The following is a 13091-nucleotide window of genomic DNA, read 5'->3' on the forward strand; positions in this document are numbered from 1 at the left end:
GTCTAAATGCCCGTGTTCGCCTCAACCCTCTCCAGCCACTGAGATCACAGATGGGATGGCACCAGTGCAGAGGGCGCTTCTGCCTGGCCTGGCTTTGGAGAGCGCTGCTTTGGACGGGGAAGAGTGAGCACCGAGGGGATTTTCGCCGAAGACACTCAGCCTGGAACCTCCGTGGTGCCCTCACCTCCAGAAAGGTGCTGTTCCAGAGGCGACCCCAGACATGCAGCACTGCGGCACGGTCAAAGCTGTAGAGCGGGCAGCTGAACACCACACAATTAGCCGTGCCCTGGGCGCAGTCCTAGGGAGAAGGGTAGGCAGGACCCTGCGTCAACAGGCCCACGAGTTTACCATCTCTCCCGTGACCCTCATCTGACTTCAAACTCCTCTCCTCCAGGAAGTCTTCCCAAGCTAACCCTCTGGCCCAAAATAGCCACCTACCTCAAATCTGAACTATTTGGCTTTGAAACACATTGGGAGAGGTCTTTCACTTCTAGCAACAGGCAGAGTGGCTTCCTGAGTTGATATCTACTCAACTTACTGTCTCAACTTATTAACCACCCAGTACCTACCTTAGTTAAGCTCCAAATCTCCTGCAAGGTACTTGCTTTTTGAGACAGAGTCTCCCTGTGTAGCCCAAACGAGCCTGAAGCTTACCCTTCTACCTTGACCTCTAAGTGCTAAGGTGCACGCCTTGAATCCCAGCACTAAAAAGGCAGAGGCAGGTGGATCTCTGTGAGTTCGAGGCCAGCCTGGTCTACAGAGTGAGATCCAGGACAGGCATCAAAACTACACAGCGGAAACCCTGTCTGGGGGGAGGAGCATGTTCTGAGTGGGGAGGATGCGTGCTGCCACACACGTGAAGGTCGGAGAACGACTTGCAGGAGTCGGCCTCTCCTTCCTTCCACCACGTGGTCCCAGGGACGGAGCTCGAGTCTCCAGGCTCGGCAGCAAGCGGCCTTACTCACTGAACCATCTCGAGAGCCCCTCACTGAACCATCATCTCCCGGGCCCCTCACTGAACCATCTCCTGAGCCCCCTTTTGGGATCTTTCATTTTTTTACTTTTGAGTATTTCTTTTATTTTTCTAATTTTGGGTAATGCAGAACTCTTTAGTCGATTTGTTGAAAAGCTATCCATCTTATTTTATATAAAAGAGTCCAAATGATCAGACGATGGGGCTGGAGAGATGGCTTAGCAGTTAAGAGCACCTGCTGCTCTTGTTGAGATCCTGTGTTCAGTTCCCAGCACCCACAGAGCAGCTCATAACCATCCATAACTCCAATTCCAGGGAATCCAATGTCTTCTTCTGACCTCCACAGGCACCAGGTACACACGTGGTACATCTATCTACATATGCGCAGGTAAAAACACTCGTAAACATAAAATAAATCTTTTAAAAATATTTTATAAAGAATCTAAGAGCCGGGGCTGGAGAGATGGCTGAGAGGTTAAGAGCACTGGCTGTTCTTCCAGAGGTCCTGAGTTCAGTTCCCAGCAACCACATGGTGGCTCATAACCATCTGTAATGAGATCTGGTGCCCTCTTCTGGCCTGCAGGCATACATGCAGGCAGAACACTGTATACATAATAAATAAATAAATCTCTAAATAAATAAATATATATATATATATATATATATATATATATATATATAATATTTAAGAGTCAGGCAGTGGTGGCACAGGCCTTTAATCCCAGCACTGAGGAGGCAGAGGCAGGCAAATCTGTGAGTTCAAGCCAGGGCTACACAGAGAAACCCTATCTCAAAAAACATTTTATATATATATATATATATATATATATATATATATATATATATATGATATTACATGAGATGAAATGAGCCAGGTACAGATAGAAAAATGACACGTGATCACCTCAATGTGGACTCTGAAAGAAGGCACTGCACACATGTGGTTTATATACATATATGCTGGCAAAACACATACACATAAAAATTTAAAAAATAATAAAATCATTTAAAAAAAAAAAGCCAGAAAAAAAAGTAAATAATAAATAGGTGCAGGCACAGGGGCATATGCCTATAATTCTAGCACCTGAGATGAAAGAAAAGGATTGCAGCTGGAGGGACACCAGGGCTGCAGAGTGTGACATCCCTTCCTCTCCCAAAAGAATGAGGAGCTGGGCCCCAGGTCAGCTGCAGAGTGTGCTTGTCTGGCATAGACAAGGTCCTATTTTGGTCTCCAACCCTGCTAAGTAAAGAGGGAACACACTGTATTTTATGGAACGATGTGCTGCTTGGTTCTGAAATAAAAATAAACACAATTAATAAATAACTAGACACCGTGGCCCATGCTTGTAATCCTAACTCTGCAAAGGCTGAGGTAGGATCGCCTTGAATTCAAGACTGTTTCTAAGCTGGGTGGTGGTGATGCACACTTTTAATCCCAGCACTCAGGAGGCAGAGGCAGGTGGGTCTCTGTAAATTCAAGGCCAGCCTGGTCTACACAGAGAGTTCTGGGACAAGCAGAGAAACCCTGTCTCCAATTAGAAAAAGAAAGAAAGAAAGACAGAGAGAGAGAGAGAGAGAGAGAGAGAGAGAGAGAGAGAGAGAGAGAGAGAGAAAGAAAGAAAGAAAGAAAGAAAGAAAGAAAGAAAGAAAGAAAGAAAGAAAGAAAGAAAGAAAAACTCTGTTTCTAAATAAAGAAAGAAACTATGTCAAAGTCCTTGTTAAGCCGGGTGTTGGGGGTGCATGCCTTTAATCCCAGCACTCAGGAGGCAGAGCCAGGCAGATCTCTGTGAGTTCGAGGCCAGCCTGGTCTCCAAAGCGAGTTCCAGGAAAGGCGTAAAACTACACAGAGAAACCCTGTCTCAAAAAACCAAAAGGAAGAAGGAGGAGGAGGAGGAGGGGGAGGAGGCAAGAGGCTGAATCCACCCCAGCCCTTATAAAATTCGATGTTTTATGTAAATGAGCAGGATCGATGTTTGGCTACCTAGCTGTCCCTGGAGTGGACACTGGGACTTGCCAGGTCTGGGGTGTCAGGAGCTGCCTCCCTCCTCACAGGTACTGTCTCCCTGCAGCTGGGATGCAAACTGTGGCCAACGTGCCCCTGGCGCTCCACATGCCCTGTCAGGCTGACCTCCAAGGATGCCCAGCTCCCCGACATTCTGTGCACCCGTGATGGCCACCTCCACCACACATGAACCCTCACTGTGGCTGTGCTGGGTCCTGCTGTGTAGTGGGTAGCCATTCCAGCTTTGATCTGGAAGTTCCAACCCCCATCGAGGCTTCGGTAACTGTCACGCCTACAAGGTGGGCCGAGAGAGAGAGGACCCTGGAGACCCAAGATCCGGATGCGCCGGCTCTCTTGGTTCCTGGACCCTGGACGCTGGAGGTAGACCCAGCAGAGTTCTCCAGAGAACACCGCCGGACTACGCTACACCTTTCCCAGACCCTGTTACCTATCCCTTCACTTGTAAGTCACCCCACAAAATAAACCTCCCTTTTAACTACATGGAGTGGCCTTAATAATTTCACCAATACTGCTGCCCTCACCAGGGTGATGTTTCTCTTTCTCTCAGCAGAGGACACTGGCCACCAGGACGTGCTGGGCTCCAGCTTCTCTGGAGTCTCCTGCGGCTCCGGCTGCTCCAGCTCTCGCCGCTTCCTATCCCTGCTGTCCACGTCCTAGACGGGGAAGGGGAACAGTGAGAGGCCCTCCAGACACTGCGACCCTCAGATGGCATCTCCGCTCCGCCACCCTCAGACACTCCCCCTGCTACATGACGTCCCTCCCATGTTCCACCCGGCCCACCCTGCCTAAGCCTCACCAGGCGGAGGATGTTGGGTCTTGGAGAGCAGATCCCTTTCTTCCCGGGGCCCTGTCCGCCCTCCAGCTCCACCCGCATGGGGTACAGCAGCCACTTCCCATTGGCGATCTCGTGGGGCCACATGATGTTGAGGAAGGCAGAGCCCAGAGTGTTGAGCGACTGACCTTGATTGGAGACCTACGGGCCCAAAGCAGCGTAAAGAAAGGAAGCTCAGGTTCTGAGTGGACCCCACGTCACAGAGAGGGGCGAGGCTGATGTGGGGGACCTCGGGAAGCACAGCATCATCAAAGCCGCACAATCTAGACCAGACTGGGCATTGTTCTCGCCTCATACCAAACCAGGACAAGCTGGACAGGTGTGGGGGGGTCTGGGATAAGCCAGGGCAAAGTATTAAGGAAAGCTATAGACTCTGCCCAAGATCCCACTCCAGCTGAGGCCCCAGGAGACTCATTCCTCTGAGTTCTTAATGCCCCCCAGACCTGCAGATGAGATGGCCTGTGCAGATGACTCACTGAGACCCCAGCACCAACATGTGCTTAGAGTCACGTCTGCCCAGTGCAGAGGCCTGGAACCCCAGGGCTACCACCATGCCGCCATGTGAGAAAAGAGCCCATACCTTGAGGCATGTCTCAACAGCCTCTTCTCTGAGGCCGCACAGCAGGATGCTTACCGTGACCTCGTACTTGACCTTGCTGCCCACATCCCTCTCTGATCGCATGGCACTCTCACCCTTCACCTCACCGGAGAAGAAGAGTTGCTGGGGAGTGGCCACCCTGGTTGTGGGGAGATGAAAGGGGGGACTGAGGGGGCCTGGGAGCCAGCCAAATGGAGCCAAGAGGGTAAGGCAGAACCAAAGCCACGGACTGGGAGCGGCAGAGGGACCCACGCAAGCAACGCCTACCCTGAAATGGACAGCGGCAACTCAATGAAGACGTGAGCTCGAACAGAGACCGGGTGCAGCTCCTGCTCACTGATCCTGGCAAGCAAACATGGGAACATGCGGGCAGTCGGCACAGGAACCGCCACGAGGCACTTGAAGCCTCTCAAGTAACCCAACCTGCCCCCGGTCTTACGTGGCCAACAGCAGCTCCACCTCCAGCTCTGTGGTCTCAATCGTGATTCCAGAGGTGCTGAGGATGAGGTAGAAAGTGACCTGCCAAGTGTGGAAAGGCAGGTGAGTCAGGGGAGATGGATCTTAAGGACGGGCCACTCAGAGAAACAGCTAGATATGCCAACCTGGGCACCTCTCTTCATAGGGTTCCCCAGCTCACACTCGACATGAGAGGCATTCTCATTGGACAGGCAGATCGGCTTCTCCTGGATCAGGGAGGGAAGGACAGGTCAGTTTGGGTTACTGAATCCCTCAAGGTCTCATCTCACGTGAATACACATGGAGTTTTACTCAGTCATAAAGAACAAAACTATGTCTGGGCAGTGGTGGTGGTGCACTCCTTTAATCCCAGCACTTGGGAGGCAAAGGCAGGCAGATCTCTGTGAGTTCGAGGCCAATCTGGGCTACAGAGTGAGTCCCAGGAAAGGTACCAAAGCTGCACAGAGAAACCCTGTCTCAAAAAAAAAAAAAAAAAAGGAACAAAACTATATCATATGCAGGAAAATGGGTGGACCTGAAGATCACCATGTAAAACAAAACAAGCCAGACTCAGAAAGACAAACACCACACTTTCTCTCATATAAGAAATCTAGCCGGGTTTGAAACCTGGAGCTTATGCAGGGACATTTGGCTCAGTCTGGGAGGAAGGGACTGGACCTCCCTGGACTGAGTCTACCAGGTTGATCGCAGTCCTGGGGGGGGGGGGAACTTGTCCTGGAGGAGGTGGGAATGGAGGGTAGGCTGGGGGCAAGGGGAGGGGGTGGGAGGGGGGAGAATAGGGGAACCCATGGCTGATATGTAGAACTGAATGGTATTGTTTATAAGCAGAAAAAAAAATGAAAAAAAAGTCTTTTAAATTAAAATAAATAAATAAATAAATAAATAAATAAATAAATAAATAAAAGAAATCTAGCCAGGTGGCAGTGGCACACTCCAGCCAGACAGATTAGAGATCCCTACATCCCAGCACTAGAGGCAGAGGCAGGTGGATCTCTGAGTTCGAGGCCAACCTGGTCTACAGAGTGAGTTCCACCACCACGTCTGCCTGCATGCCGCCATGCTTCCTGTTATGATGATAATGGACTAAACCTTTGAACTTAAACAACCCCAGTTAAATGCTTTCCTTTATAAGAGTTGCCGTGATCATGGTCTCTCTCCACAGCAAGAGAAACCCTAACTGTGACAGAGAGGAAGAGTATGGGAGTGACTATGATGAGCTAAGCATAGTGACATATGGGTTTGAAAATATCATAAAGAGACCAATAACTACTGAAAAAAAAGGAGGGCTGGAGAGATGGCTCAGAGGTTAAGAGCACTGGCTGTTCTTCCAGAGGTCCTGAGTTCAATTCCCAGCACCCACATGGTGGCTCACAACCACCTGTAGTGAGATCTGATGCCCTCTTCTGGCCTGCAGACATACATGCAGGCAGATCACTGTATACATAATGAATAAATCTTTAAAAAAAAAAAAAAAAGGAAATAAAAATTAAAAGGACCCCACTATGTACTGTCCCAGGTTCTTACCACAGTGTCCAGGGCCCGGACACCTGAGTAGTGTAATGAGGCTGGTAGGGTGACCAGGAGCTGGGCTTCATGGGCATCATCGCCATCTGCCTGAGGCTGGGCCGGATCCGAGGGCAGGTTGGTGACCGTCAGCTCTAGGCCTATGAACGGCTGCCCACTCAGTGCAAACAGGGCCCTTGTTCCATCCACGTCCCTGGAAGACGGGACCCGGCTCAGTGTAGGACCTGAGCCTCCCAGCACCTCCCCCCTTCCAGCCCCCAGTCAAGTGCAGGCTGTCACCCCAGGCCCCCAAACCACACACAAACCAAACCAATCCGGCTTTTTCAATGCACCAATGCGTCAGGAGACCTCCATTCTTATGCGAACTCCACCACTTTCTGTACCAACAGCGACCTCTCTGGGCCTCTGATCTCCACCCACAACAGGGAGCCAATCATCCCTACCTCACAGAGGGGTGAACACTGTGATGGCGTGTCCATAAAACACACGGTATCATACAGACTAGGAACACTGTTTTCTGGCCAGGACCCTGTGGTCCCATTCCCGGCCCTCATCTTGGTCTTCTGAATCAGAGCCCTTGTGTGACCCCTCTGAAGAGTCTTCCTGCATTTGCTGAGGCCTGGCCCTCTCCTCCCCGAGACACACACACACACACACACACACACACACACACACACACACACACACACACACACGTGCTCTCCACCCTTCTCACATGGGCAGAGGCTGGAACTCGGTGTCGCTGGTCCGGGAACAGAATCGGGCCTGCACCAGCTGCAGGTTGCTCTGACAGATCTTATCTTCGCCACAGCCTTGCTTCAGGAAGTGGATCTGAGGAGAGTGTTCGGGAGATCATGTCTGAGGTCAAATGTGTCACCGAGGCATACGGTGCCTTAGAGACACATGAGATTAAACAACTCCGGGCTGGTCCATAGGCAGACCACATTCCCCAGTCCAGACTGTACACACTAGATTCCACACAGAGACTGTGGAAAACAGTGAAGGCTACCACCACTGGGGTGCCGAGAGAGAATCACGCAATGAGCCCTTGCTGCCCCTTCCAGCTGAATGGGAGAGAGGTGATTTGTCCATCTCAGCAGATGACGGGGCCTTGATTATCCCAGGACCCTGAGCGACTATGGGGAGTGAGGGAGCAGGAGCACTGTCCTCTTAGATTAGAAAGGAGCACACGGCCATCTGACCTTCGAGGTATTGCATCACCTACATATATAGCGCTTCACCGGGACTCCATGTGTGGGAGGGCTTCCCAAGCGGCAAGTGGGAGGCACCAGGAGCACTGACCCTCCCAGCTCCACTTCCCCCATGCTCACCTCTGTCCTCTGGGTGCTGGGCTGGTGAGCATTGAGGATGGGAGCCACAGGGGGCAGCCCCTGGCCGGGAGCTTGTCGCCGTAAGCGAGGGGTTTGGAGACTGTACAGCAGGGTCACCACAATGGCCCGAAGCTTGTCTTTGACATTTTCCTGGAAGGGAAAGATTGTTCCTCCCTGGAACAACCCCAAGCCCCAGCCCTGACCGGGGCCCCCACCAGTACGCTGAAGACTCTCCTCAAGCTCGGAAAGGGATTGAGGGAGACGGAGACACAAGTGGGAAAGTCGTGAGGATGAGAAGAGAGACCACGGCAGGAAGGAGCTTTCCCTTAGGGTGAGGACCAGACTTCACTTCTATATATAAAAAGTTCTAGGCCAGCCTGGGCTACATACAGACACTGCATCTCAATAAAAAATAAATAAATAAATAAAAAACAGAAAATCAGGCAGAGAGGCAAAAGTAGGTAGAAAGGAGCTCAAAGGAGAGACTGCTTAATACCTAGATTTTTTTAAAAAAAAAAATATGTGGAATTCTTCACAAATTTATGTGTCATCCTCAGGCAGAAGTCATGCTAGCTTTCTCTGTCATTCCAATTTTAGTATATATGCTGGTGTGTGTGTGTGTGTGTGTGTGTGTGTGTGTGTGTGTATCTGTGTGGGGGTATAAACACATGAATGCAGGTATCCAAAGAAGCCAAAAGGGTGTCAGGTCTCCTGGAGCTGGAGTTGCAGGGCATTCCTGGCCCCCCAAGGTGGGTACTGGGATCCAAACCTGGGTCACCTGCATGAGCAGGACGATCTCTTAGCTGTTGAGCATCTTTCTAGCCCCTTGGAGCCCAGAGCTTACAACAAGGTGTGAGTGCGGCCGGGAAGAGGTAAGGAAAAGGCATGTCATAACGGTGTCACTTAGAGACCAGAAGGCCGTGCTCACTTGCAGCTGGAACGTGGTGTCTCCACAGACCCGGTCACTCTGGTGCTTCAACAACACAGTGCCCGAGGACTGATGCTTGAGGTCATCCGGGCCTCGGCTCAGGAAGGTCACCCGTGGGACCTGGCCCCGGAGCCTCCGGTCTGTGTCCCCATCTAACATGTACTCCAGGGCTGTGGCACCGAGGGAGAAGAGCGAAGTCGGTGAGCTGAGGACCCTGTTCCCGGGGTGCCCTCCGCTCTACCCTGGAAGCCATCCGAGAGAGCAGCAGGTGAGGACTCACCCACTGCAGGGTTGTAGCTTCTGGGCTCAGCAGTGTAGCTGAAACAGATCCTTACGTCCACGCTGCAGGGGAAAGGGAGGCTCTTGAGCAAGCAAGACCCCAACCCCCTTCTGCCACAGCCCAGACCCACACCAAGGAAGAGAGGCAGAGGAAGCACGTGCGGTGTCCTCCCCCGCGCTCCCTTCTCGTCTCTGCTCACCAGACCGAGCGTCCGCCAGCGCAGTTGGGCTGCTCTAGGTCGATGGCTCTCGGATCGATGAAGATCTCTTGGGAGACGTGAAGAACAGGTCTGGCCCTGGGCACGGAGAGTTCATTGGGTAGGAAAGGAGAGGATGTGAGGTTAGGCGCACTCCACAGGTTCCTAGTGAGACCGGAATGAAGTCGGAGCTACAGGAGGGTCGGACAGCCCGGAGGCCGCCTACCTGAAGAGCGCAGCAGTATCAGCCAGGGAGCCCACGAGCAGGTCTGGGTAGTCGTTTCCGTCCACATCCAGGCCACCGGACAGGGAGTAACCAAAGCTCTTGATGCTCACGGCCTCACCCTCCAGCACCTGGAGACCACATAGTCAGCCTCCTTGAACCCCAGTTTTCCCAATCCTCCCTCCCCTGCCCTCAGCAGCCCTTACTCCCCTCCCCCCAGGATCATCCCCTCACATCAATGACTCCCCTCACCTGTGAAGGCTTGACAACCACTCCCAGGCTGCTTCCGTGGTAGATAAAGACTTTCCCATCTCCATCAAAGGGAGCTCCCACGGCAATATCTGGGGGGCATGAGAAGAAGCATCATGGGGCTGTGGAGGATGATGGACAAGGTCCATACCCAGTTTCCCTCGTCCAGTCCTGCAGGATACGTTTCCAGTTGCATTGAGGAGCTGCACACATCATTTTCAATCCTCTTGGCCGCTCCCTCCAGATATCACTAGCTCAGCTTGGCTGAGTTATAGTGGAAATCCACTCCACCCCTCCCCACACTGAGCTTTCCCAATCCCAGTCACACCTGGGAAGCCATCTTGGTTGAGGTCGCCCAAGACAGCCAAGCTGATTCCAAACATGGAGTCGGGGGAGCCACAGATCCGGAGAGGAGGGACATCTGCCCAGTGGCCACCCTGGTTCGTGTACACATACACAGCACCTCCCAGCTCTTCTTGGCGCTCAAAGAAGTAAGGGGCACCCACAATCAGGTCTGGCCAGCTGTGGGAGAGGGAGACAGTTTGGGGCCCTGTAGACCAAGGGAGTCGGGACGAAGTGCAGAAGCCACTCCTGGACCCAGGGGCACACTCCTCTGGTCTCCTCTCACCCGTCATTGTTGAGATCAGCCACAGCCAGCGAGTAGCCAAAGCCGGAGGTCAAGCGCTCCCCAGACAACACAACCTCGGGTATCAGGCGGCTGGCGCTATCCTTGCGCAGAATGACCACGGCCCCCGTGTGGTTGGCACGGGGGGCCCCAGCCACAAAACTCAGCTCTTCTGCACGCAAGAGACCCTTCCCAGAGTCGATGGAGAAACCTGGGTGAGGAGATCGGTTACTATGAGTGATTTCCCAAGAGCCAGAAGCCAGGTGATTCCCCTGGAGCCACAAGGAAGAGAGAGTGGCTCCCCAGTCACCACCGCTATGTCTGGACTATTCCTCCTCACCCACCAGGGCCTAGAAATCCTTACAGCCCTCCTGGTCGGACACACGGATGTGACATAGACTGGGTGGCTTGGTAAGAGGGCCTGGGCCGCAGCAACGGGATTGGGCCAGGGCTACCACCATTCATGCCCAGCCTGGGGAACTGGAGAGGAGGGACGTCCTTTCACACCCCGGAGGCCCATTGACATCCAATGCACCTTCTTTACCCCCACCGTCCCTACCCTGCCAGGGAGAAAGTTTTACATGTATGGGAAGAAGACATGGGCACAAGGAAGAGCTTGCCTCACCCACATGTTTCCTGGGCCACATTTCATCCTTGTTCGTATGCAGAAGAAGATATGAACAGCTACGAGGGGCCTCACCCACAAGGCTAGAGCTCCCTCCAACACCAGCCCATCATCCACCCCCAGAGGAAGTTCCCTAGAGGTCAAGACTGTCCTTCCAAGCAGGGTTAACCCTGGGCCTCTCACTCCACCTGGTCTTCCTCCATGAAGGCCCGTGGCTCGCCGCCCTCAGGCCTGTCAATTGTACCTAATTCTCCCCTGCAGTGTGGGCCCAACATGTATTTCCCTGGGCATATATGTTGGGGGAGAGCCGGGAAGGAAAGGACACTCCCTGGGAGAGAAGCGGGAAGGCCAGGGCCACACCCCAGGGCCCAGGACGCAGGAGCTTACAAACCTAAATAGCTATTCAAGGTCAAGTCTCCGGCTGGTCCTGTGAGCCGGTCAGCAGGGTCCAAAGTTTTATACACCAGCTGGTCAGGGTCTGAGCTATCAATGTTGGTCACAAAAAGCAACCCTGTGGGGGGGGGGCAGGTCGGAGAGAGACACCAGGGGAAAGCCAGCAGGAGAAGGGAACTCAGAGCAGGGAGCGAGAGACGGAGAGAAGGCCAGAAGGCAAAAAGGGAAGGACAGGAAGAAAGTGAGTGAAACCAAGAAGCCAGACACAGAAGGACGGGAGCATGGAGAGAGAGAGGAAAAGAGAAAGGAGCAGAGTTAGAGTGGTTCTGGACCAGGGAGGGGTCCCTACCAAAGTAGCTGTTGGCAGGGACCGGAATGAGGCGGGGGTCTTGCTCCTTCTCGCCCCCAGCCTCGTAGGGCCCGTCATCCAGGTCTGCCGGGTCCGATGAGCCCTGCACACAGAGCTCCACCCTGGCTGTGCCTGTAAGGACAGTCCTGTTAGTGCTCCAGGCGGGAGAGAGGCGCACCCCTCAGACCAGCTCTGTTGGACAGACACACACGGGAAGCCCCTCCCCTCCTCCTCGGCCCCGCCTCCACCATCTATCTCCCTAGCCCAAGCTTCTAGGGTCCGCCCCCCCCTCCCCACGGCATCACACTCACCGAGTGTCAGTTCAGCCAGTGGTAGCGTGCAGAGACGGGAATGGCAGTGATGAGGTATGGGCTGTTGCTGTGTTGGAGCATGCAGGCCCTGGCCCAGCCGTGCATGTGGGAGCTCATGCCAACATGTAGATAAACACGCGGCCATGCGATGGAGAGGAGGGACCCCCATTCATTTATGTGCCAGCAAGATGGGAGCGGAAGGCATGGCCGTGCCCCAGTTCAATACGCCAGTGAACTCGTGGTCATGCTTGGCCATGTGCTGCTGGCAATCCCATCTCTGAGGTAAGAGGAGGTTTTGGTCTCCTCCTCCTCCACCCTCCCCCGTGAATGACTCACCCTTCCAGTTATAGGTTCCTGGAGCCCCAAAGACGAGGTAGTGTCTGTCGGGGGAGAAGGTGGCAGCCGTGCCCTGCTGGCAGAACCCAAACTGTTCGTGGCCCTGGGGGCGCCCCTCACAGAACTTCCACTCCCCGCCATCCAACTCATCGCGGATGGCCAGGTCCTGGCTTAACACAAAGCAGCGGCCAATCACATCCCGAGTCTCCAGGATCTGGTCCACCCTCTGTCGGGACTCATATCGGTGCGCACAGGTCTGTGAGAGAATGGGAGGTCAGGTCATTCCCCTATGTTTACCAGGGACCAACATGCCGCTCAAATGTATGTAGACTTTTGGCAGACACGCACACGCGCGCACACACACACACTCGCACGCACGTGTGAGCACACACACGCATACACACACACGCATGCACACACACACATGCACACACACACTCACGCACACACACATTCACACACACTCACACACACAGACACACACTGGCACACACACTCGCTCGCACGCACACGCACGCACACACACACACACACGCACGCACACACCCGTGCACGTGCATACAACCCTATGCTATCACTTGAGCACCATCACCCAGCCATTGTGAGGTAATTATCCAGTACCCCATGCTAGCCACTTGAAGAAAGATGGCTTTGTCCTGCATTCTACCTGGATACTCACAGACGCGTAGGTAACAGCACATAGAACATGTGCATCCCTGATCGTGTGACAACCTTGAACCATGCTGTTGGGGTGTGTGTGTGTGTGTGTGTGTGTGTGTGTGTGTGTGTGTGTGTGCGCTCATGCAGATATGTGCAGG

At 53.4% G+C, this 13091-nt stretch overlaps 1 protein-coding gene and 1 non-coding gene across 12 annotated transcripts in view; both read right to left on the minus strand.

Moving 5' to 3' along the window:
- Positions 1-13091, minus strand: part of Itga7 (integrin subunit alpha 7) — a 34546-nt gene that overhangs the window by 2911 nt on the left and 18544 nt on the right. For 3 of the 11 annotated variants that reach the window (XM_037211940.1, XM_028855428.2, XM_037211941.1), the window contains exons 4-23: positions 12274-12529; positions 11627-11758; positions 11276-11395; positions 10263-10470; positions 9963-10156; positions 9638-9726; positions 9389-9516; positions 9166-9261; positions 8967-9028; positions 8687-8856; positions 7759-7908; positions 7143-7258; positions 6428-6620; positions 5029-5109; positions 4866-4945; positions 4694-4768; positions 4463-4565; positions 3793-3969; positions 3518-3649; positions 185-298 (exon numbers count right to left, since the gene is read on the minus strand). In XM_037211940.1, the coding sequence (XP_037067835.1) occupies positions 185-298; positions 3518-3649; positions 3793-3969; positions 4463-4565; positions 4694-4768; positions 4866-4945; positions 5029-5109; positions 6428-6620; positions 7143-7258; positions 7759-7908; positions 8687-8856; positions 8967-9028; positions 9166-9261; positions 9389-9516; positions 9638-9726; positions 9963-10156; positions 10263-10470; positions 11276-11395; positions 11627-11758; positions 12274-12529 (2676 nt within the window). Of the gene's footprint in view, positions 1-184; positions 299-3517; positions 3650-3792; positions 3970-4462; positions 4566-4693; positions 4769-4865; positions 4946-5028; positions 5110-6427; positions 6621-7142; positions 7259-7758; positions 7909-8686; positions 8857-8966; positions 9029-9165; positions 9262-9388; positions 9517-9637; positions 9727-9962; positions 10157-10262; positions 10471-11275; positions 11759-11937; positions 12107-12273; positions 12530-13091 lie in introns of those variants that run through there. The other 8 variants (XM_037211937.1, XM_037211938.1, XM_037211939.1 and 5 more) reach the window with 4 other exon arrangements.
- On the minus strand, positions 8275-8376 carry LOC114681817. The gene has a single exon (XR_003732949.1). It is a non-coding gene; the product is annotated as a U6 spliceosomal RNA (small nuclear RNA).

The sequence above is a fragment of the Peromyscus leucopus genome, chromosome 18 (assembly GCF_004664715.2).
Source record: "Peromyscus leucopus breed LL Stock chromosome 18, UCI_PerLeu_2.1, whole genome shotgun sequence".
NCBI lineage: Eukaryota > Metazoa > Chordata > Mammalia > Rodentia > Cricetidae > Peromyscus > Peromyscus leucopus.